Source organism: Gavialis gangeticus, unplaced genomic scaffold (assembly GCF_001723915.1).
Source record: "Gavialis gangeticus isolate Ggan-Ray unplaced genomic scaffold, GavGan_comp1, whole genome shotgun sequence".
NCBI classification, from domain to species: Eukaryota; Metazoa; Chordata; order Crocodylia; family Gavialidae; genus Gavialis; species Gavialis gangeticus.
Window position 1 is genome coordinate 1,328,901 of NW_017729023.1, and position 8,325 is coordinate 1,337,225.

Consider the following 8,325-nt stretch of genomic DNA (forward strand, 5'->3'; position numbering starts at 1 on the left):
GAGGTACCCTTCTTCTCAACCTTGAATGACTTGGTGTAGTTAGAGGGTGAAGGCCTGTCCCTTGCACTGAGGGCAGACTCATTCATGTGAGAGTCTATAATACCTCCAATGTGAGGCTCTCAACTACACAATTTATGGTGATGAGTGTTTGTTCTTGGACTTTTCCTCTAGCTTGCTCTTTTGGCCCTTTGGCTCGGAACAGGAGAGACTAGAGGGCATTTGAGCTCCAGGGCCTCTGGGCTTGGGGCCTCCAGTAGAATGCCTGCCATGGGTTTGGGAGTATCTGCAGCCCCAGGCTGAAGAATCTGGGAGGTAGGATACTTGTCAGTGGTGGCACCACACAGCCTTGAACAGTTGAGCTATGTTCAGTTGATAGAATTCAGAACTGATTTGGCCAGAGACACAAAATTAACACCCCCCGAAAACCGGAGCCTGCAGGCCATGTTTACTTCTCCCTTTGGTGCCTGGTGGAACTCGCCATTGTTACTCCACTGTTTTTTTCCATCAAAGACAAAGGGTCTGAGCAAGAGAGGCTAAAGGGAGCAGTCAGTTTTCAGTAGATTCTGCCCTTCAAATATGTGTTTCTGGGGCAGTTGGCAGCCAGGGAAGCTCCTGGAAGGGAAGCGTTTTTGTGCTTGGCAGAACAGCCCCCTCTGTTTGGCTTGAAACACTGGAAATAAAATAGATGACATCAACTCCTCGAATCTTTCCCTTGCATGCTGTTTTACTAAGTAAGTTTACAGTCAAGTTTGAATTTATTATATGTCAGCAATGTACTCAACTGTTGTATTCCAGGATGGCCTTATATAGTAATTATTTCAACTTGTAGGAAGTAGATTTCTCTCAGTAATGACTGCTGAGGTGCTCCAGCTGATTTGCAGTGCCAGATCATTCTCCCTGGTAGTCCTGGCCCACAGAAAAATGGAACTCAGAGCTACAGACTGCCTTTTAACATTACCATGGCAGATTTGTTGCCATACTGCACTTTTTATCAGGCCCAGGTTTTCACTACAAGTGCATTTAAAGTTAGATTTTAAAAAAGGAGAGGAAAAAAAGTCTGAAATTATTCACAAGCTGATTTATTTAGCTCTTTTTCAATCACTGAAACAGTATGCAGAAAAGGCACACGTATGGTTGTCACTTACCATATTTCTCCTGCATGCTACGTATATCTTTCCCCCTTCAAATAAGTCCTCCAAAATTAAGGTGCCTGTCATAAATGGGGTAGCTTGTGGTTTGTTTTTTTTTTTGTTGGAACAGAAATAGGCAGACACTGGCCATATCTACACAAGACATTTATGCAGAGAACACTAATTAGCTCCACAGTAAATGTCTTGTATCTACATGTGCAGCCCTGTTAGATTCCAGGAAACTAACTCTGCAGCAGAGTAGTACTTGTAAATACAAATACTATTCTGCTGCAGAATTTTTTTGTGTGCAACAGCGTACATGTAGACACTGTCATGGCTGGCTGGACATGAGGGTGCATGAAGTTGCTTCAGTGTGGGGGTGCCTGCTGGCTAGTCCTGCACTAGAGCACTCTTCCACCCTAGCCAGCCCCTCTGCAGGACATTGAGCTGGGTCAGAGCATCCCAGGGCTAGCAGGCTGACCCCTGTGGGCCCTTCCAGCTGGGGCTGCTCTGACCCAGCTCCAAGTGCTGCAGTCCTGGGCACACGTTCAAACAGTGCGCCTGGGAGCAGTAAACTCTGGAACAGTATGTACCGGAGTTTATTGCTGCATTCTAATAGCACGTGTAGATGGCTCCCAAGATTGCTGCACCTTCTTTCTGGCTCTGCAAACAGCAGGGATGGAGCCCAGTGTTAATTCTGTCACAGCTACTATTGTCTGAGCCATGTAGCTTGTGCCTAACGCAGCAATTGAATTGGCTCAGGGCAAATGAGCTGCTGTAGGCAGTCTGTAGTATCTTAATGAGGCATGTGGTATGAAAATAACACTTTATTTTTTTACAGGAACTTATATAAAAACTATTTACAGTAAAGAAACAATCTTACTACTGCCCTTGCAAGGGTCAGGGGCCTAGCCTTGTTGCTGTTCTGTTATACTAAGAGGCTCCTGCTGCCTGTGGGGATGCCATATTTCCTGGACACACTATTTCTGGGAAGACTTATTTTATCACACTGTTGGTCATATATCTGGGGAAAACAAAAATTTCTACATACTGCCTTCCAAAAAACAAGGTGTCTGTTATTTGGGAGTGTGTGGTATGCAAGAAAATACAGGTTTGCTGTAGGGCAAATCCTCCCCATTTTTCCTCTTTGGTTCCAGAGGAATTTAGAGGTAGCAAAGCCAGCATAGATCAGCTGTTCATGAAATTTTCATAGTTATTGCATATGGCTGAGGGGTACATCAGGCTCTGGCTTTTTGTAATTTCTGGCATGGCAGAGGAGGATTTATTTTCCAAAAGCCTTGATTCAAAACCTGCTGAAGTTGATGGGAGTTAATGTGCTTTGGATCAGGTCCTAAATGCATAGCTAACAGTGAGTGGGACACCAGAGAGATACCTTGACATACAACTTGGATCAGAGTTTGACTGTCTTTAAATTTTTGAAAAGGAAAGGTCTGAGCCTTTTATTGGAGCATTAGTGCACCTTGTTTACTTGTAAGGAATAGTATTTGGAGAAGAGGGAGAAGGAGAGAAGAATGTAAAAAAAAAAAAAAAAAAAGAGTTGGGAGGTAGGGAGAGGGGAGAGGTAATGAGCATAAGAACCACCAGTACACCTCTTAAAGTAGAAAATAAGTTGCGTCTCCCATGCGTGACAGAATGGCTGTAACTTCCTGTCTGTGAGACTGTTCTCATTTTCTCATGATGGTCCCAAGCGCCTTACCCTTCTGAGAAAAGCCACTGAACTCAGTGGCATTATGTGCTGATGCATAGTGTGGACAGTGTTTGTTATCTCCACTCAGCTGATGGGAAATGAGTCCTGTTTTTAAGGATGGCTTTGATGGATCACCCATATTTCTGGTAAAATTAGAGAACTAAAGCAAGATGAAACTTATTTCTTAAGAGAGACAACTGAGTGAGAAATCCATTCCCATTATGGTTCCTAAGAATACTAGTTTCAAATGATCACTGAGTATTTCTTTTTTCTTTTGCATCACTGTACTCTGTGTGTGTGTGTGTGTGTGTGTGTGTGTGTTTTGAAAAATGATTGTTGGCATACAGAAGGAGCTTCAAGGAGGAGAAAGGTGGCTTTTGGAGGAGAAGATGGATTTCTGTAATGTTACAGTAGAATCTCTGTCATTTGCATCTGGGTGGTTTGCACCTGTTACCTTTGTAGCAGGTTGATGGATTAAGGATGAACCATTCAGCTATTTCTGTAGTCATACTCCTTCACAGTTCACTGGAAAAATAGTGTCATTTGAGATGTGTAGGAGTCAGCTGGAGCACCTCAATAGTCCTGTGAAGCTGTTGGCTTCAGCTTTTCTTTGCAGACTCTCATACATCTGCAAATCCTTGTCTTCACAAGGGGTGCCCAAACCTAACTGAATGGGTTTTACTGCATCTTACCTTAACACAGGCTATTGGGTTTTGGAGATGTTTGAATATTTGGAAGAGAGTATTTTGGATATTGTAGAAGGGCAAGGTTAAGTATCTTTGTTTTCCAAGCCAAAATGAATTGTGTAAGTTTTATCAGTGAGCTCACTTATTATAAGCTAAGTAATCCAGCTGGAAATCACAAAGGTCCAGACCCTTGTCTTTTCCAAGATGTTTTGGAGATCTTGTGGAGCTTTCTCAAGCCAAGTCAAGGATGAAAATAGTTTAAGATATGGAAAGTTTGTATCAAGGCAATTGTTTTTTTAATAGTAGTTTTGGAAAAAAAAAACCCCAAAACAGTTTTCGTGCTTGATGTTACGTTTTCCAAGATTTGCTCCTGGAATTGTGGTCTTCTTGGTGCCAAAGGGATTTAACCTTAAACTCTTTACAGAGCTCATTTTTGTTCACGTTAAGTGATAAGTAATGTTAAGCCACATATTTTCTGCTCTTTATGGGGTTTGTTTTGGTTTGCTTTTAAGAACAAAGGAAATTGGCACATGAACAGTGTTGTAATTGTCAGTTTGTAGTGGACCTGGAGATGCAGCAATAGAAAGCAGCAGCACATGGGGTGGAACAATAAGAGAAATAATTAACAGGACGAAAAGTTGATGAGAAATTTGCATTCCTTAATCCATACAAAGCACACAAACAAGCTCACCAGCCCCAAATACATTAATTTTCGCAAACTGATATATAGTGGGAATTAGAAAAGTGTGCTATGTTTGTCTAAGTCTGCTCTTGCTCATGATTTTAGTAATAAACTTATTAACTCTAATGGGAATAGAGTTAGGCCAAAGTTGAACACAGTTGAAAATGTTCCTGAATCGTTGCCCTGACCTTCCCAGGATCCATAATAAGCTGGCAAGTAATCCAGTTAACTGAAGTGGGCCCAGAGGCAGGAGTTTTTAGTGAGATATTTTATTGGATCAACTGTGTTAGGAGAGATGCTATGGAAGCTTCTGAGCATGAAACACCCTTTTTCACAACCCTCCCCAACTCCTCATATTTACTGAACCATCATGGCCACAACACTTCAACCATACCTAAACAGGACTAACATTTTGGCAGTGGGTTACATGACTGGTTGCTATATTGCAGGAGAGTTTTGGGGACTTAAAGTCTTAGGGTATGTGTAGATGAAACGGGGGCCCTAATTTGAAGTGGTGGGTTTTTAAAAACACCACTTCAGTTTTGGGCCCTTTAAACCCCTGTGTCACGTACCGAACACCGGAACTTACCTGCCTCTCTGGCAGGGGGGAAGGGAGTGTGAACTGCTGGTGGGCAGAGTGGACCCTGGGCTGCGGGGGGGAGCAGGGGGACGGACAGATAGTTGGCACCCACCTGCAGGCACCTGGCTTGGACAGCCCAAGGGGCCATCACAGGCACAGGGACCCCATGCAGCTCAGGCAAGCAGGCTCCAGGCTGTAGGGGAGGGAATCAGGCTCACCATTTTTTTTTTTTTAATTTTTTTCCTTGGGTAGAGCCTGACTTGCCAGGCTGCCTGCAAGGGCATCCTGTAGAGCTGCACAGAGCTCAGTGCTTCACTCCGCGGCTGTAGGGCAGCAAACTAAAAATCCTCATAGAAGTTTTAATTTGCTGCGCCCTCAGTCATTTAAGGTGCATTATGCCACCGAATTTGCTACAATGGCTGGATTTACTGAGCAATACACCACCGATGAGTGCAAACACGAACATTGTTAAAGCTGTACCTGCTTCTGGGAGCGTTTAGATCAGTGGTTGCATTCAGGCTAGCCAAAATATTTGATACCTTCATTATGAAGGCAGTGTGGTTGAGTGGATAAAACTGGGGTTTACTGTAGTAAAGATGTGCATTCTATTTCTGGCTCCGTTTTGCTGACCTTTTGTAGCCTGGTAAATTCACATACTTCTAAAATGGGGAAATATTACTTGACTTGTTTGTAAGATAATGTCTGAAGCTTTGCTTGATAAAAAGGGTTTTGAGCCCAGAACCACTAGTCTTCTGCCTCCCATCTTCTAAGCTTAATGGTAATAGATAGAAAGAACATCGTCTCCTTCACCACTGGTAGAACATGACATGAGTGGTTTCATGTATGAGTGGCTGTGTAGTTCAAGTGAAATGAAAAAGCCTCCACCAAATCCAGTATACATGAAAATGCTGCGAATTCCTGCTCTGCTCCACATGGGAAAGGGTGCCAAAACTTGGAATATGTGCTTTGAGCTTGCTCTGAGGCTCAATGAAAGGCTTCTGTTGACTTCAATGAGTTTTGGATCAGGTCTTTTTGTGTGTAGCTATTAATTTATACCCTAGGCCTGGGTTCCAGATGAAGTTAGGTTAGGAGGTTATACAGAAATTCCAAGGCTAAAACCAGACATTAATTTTGTTTGACTAGAGTCCTAAGGTAACATATTAACTCAAATTCTAGAAATCTTTAGAAAAATGTATGGATTATGTAGGTGTCTGAGTTTGCAAGATCAGGCCTTCTTGTTGATGAAACTTTTATTCTGACATCCACTTGCAATATTTTCTGAGTGTACACATTGATTTAAGAAAAACAGGTGTATTATTCCTTCTTTTACTATTTGATATGGTCTCAGCTAATGTTGCCTTCAGAAATCATATTCCTGTCTGTATATTCTCTCTCCAATAGATCTTGGAACAGTCATGCACAGAGGTATTACACTTGGAACCATCCAGTGTTTGTGTAGGAGGTAAGTTATTAGAATAGGAAAATAGGTATATAAGAAGTAGTTATAGTGCTGTTTTCCTCTTTGTGTAAAATGTGGAAATCAAACTCCATCAAACAACTAAAAGGAGGAATTACAGAAGAATCAGGAAGTCCTTTTTATTTATTTGGATTCCTCAAGGGAATTTTTTTTCTGACTCCTTAAAGTCTTGGTGATCTGTGCTGTGTGAGATCTTTGAGACAACACCAACTTTCAGTGCTGTAGCAAGCAAGCAACTTTTCAACCTCTTCTCATGTGTTTTAGACATACATATTGTTGTTAATACTACTTCGTTGTACTGTAATAGCCCTTAGGAGCTCCTGCTATAGTTCTGAACCTTACTGTCCTAGGCAATTTATAAATATATTGCCATGATATCCCCATGTGGTGTTACACTATATACATCATGCTGGTCTCAAACCTAATTTATTTATGTATTATCCAGTTTTCTGCCTTGTCAAATGCAGTAGATCAAAGTATGCGTTTAAAGTTACATATATATCTTATAGCAGATAAAGATAATTCTGTCTTTCCAGTGATGTTAATTTTTTTTCAAAAGTAAAATATAGTCCTAGCACTATTTGTTTCTGACATTTGCTATGTATGGTGGACAAAGCTGGAAAGCTGCATTTTTCTTTAGAGATGGGCTTATATATTCTGTGAAATTATGCAACTAATAAAGAAAGTTGCTCAAGCTTGCAGCCCATTGGTTTTTTTCCTCTTCATGGTTTTGCAATCTACACATTCTTTGAAACCAACCAAAATAAGGTTATTGCAAAATTTTAATTCAGCTGTTTTGTAAGAGATTACAAAACTTAGTGAGTTATTTGATCAAACCAGTGGTTTAGACTTTGTATTGACTCAAGGGAACTTAAAGGTTATTGTCCACACTAATTTTAAAGACAGTCTCTATCCAGTGCTGTCAGAGGGTGTGACCCAAAACTTATTGAAGTAATGAGGATTGATCCAGCTTCTGTATATTACAAGATAGGCTCATCACCTATGTTGCAGCTGCTAGGTGGGACTAGCCTTCCATCTGAAGTGATTGCTTATACATTATGAAGTTCTTTCTAGTCCTTTCCAAAAGTTATCTCAAGTGTGAGGCACAGATGTGACCTGTTAACAAGGTAGCATGAGTAATGGTGAAGTCTTACTACCTGTGCTGAACCTGTTTTGTGACTAGACCCCGATGACTCTGCTAATCTAAATTTGGCCCCTCCCACAAGCACTGACAGATGATTTTTGTTTTTCAGAGGAGTTTCAAGTTGTCCTCAGAGGAAGCGGCCTCAAACTGGGCAGAAACAAGGATAGTGTTACCTGCACCTACTCTGTAAATGGCACTATAATTAGTAAGTATTACAGTCTGATATAAACCGTGGTGAATACAGGATAAGCCAAAGGTCTTGTGTAATACGCTTATTTTTATAGTTGTGAATTTTCATCCTTTCCCCATTTTATACAAATATGAAAATAAAGAAGCAAAAAAATAAAGGAAGGAACTAGAATGGTTCAGAGGTTAGTAATCGAATATAATGCCTAGAAATTTCACCACAATTCATTTCAATTGACAGATTTCTTGGTATTCTCCATAAAGAGGCCAAAGATTGAAGGCTTCCCCTTTCTATTCTAGGCCACACTTGAGTTTTTTTGGTGGTTTGTCCCATCACTGTCAATGCTGCACCAGTTTGAATACAGTAGCAAACTCACTTTCTACATGAAAGCATCAGGCATCCTCACCTGGTAATGGAATTACTGTGATTCTGTGCAGAGTTCGGTGACATTGCGTGTGTGCTTCTGCATGACACTGAGCAGATCTCTTGTGGCTTTCCGGCATAGCAGTGTGCTGAGATGTGTGTAAAGAGCAGCGAGGATGGATTGGGGGCATAGCTGGGGATCTGATGATGGGTGTCTCCTCCAGTCATTGTGGTTGCTTAGGGGCCCAGGGACTGAAACACCACTCACCCTGAACTGGCCTCATTGTAGAGATATTTAGTAGGCCTGTGCAAAGCTTTGAGTGCTGATTTTGATTTGGAGGAGATTTGGCCTGATTTGGCAGCCAAAT

General features: G+C 41.5%; 1 protein-coding gene across 2 annotated transcripts in view; it reads left to right on the forward strand.

Annotated features, from left to right (window-relative positions):
* ANTXR2 (anthrax toxin receptor 2) overlaps positions 1-8,325 on the forward strand; it is a 237,466-nt gene that overhangs the window by 68,179 nt on the left and 160,962 nt on the right. For both annotated transcript variants that reach the window (XM_019516734.1, XM_019516735.1), the window contains exons 7-8: positions 6,188-6,248; positions 7,517-7,612. In XM_019516734.1, the coding sequence (XP_019372279.1) occupies positions 6,188-6,248; positions 7,517-7,612 (157 nt within the window). The remainder of the gene's footprint in view (positions 1-6,187; positions 6,249-7,516; positions 7,613-8,325) is intronic.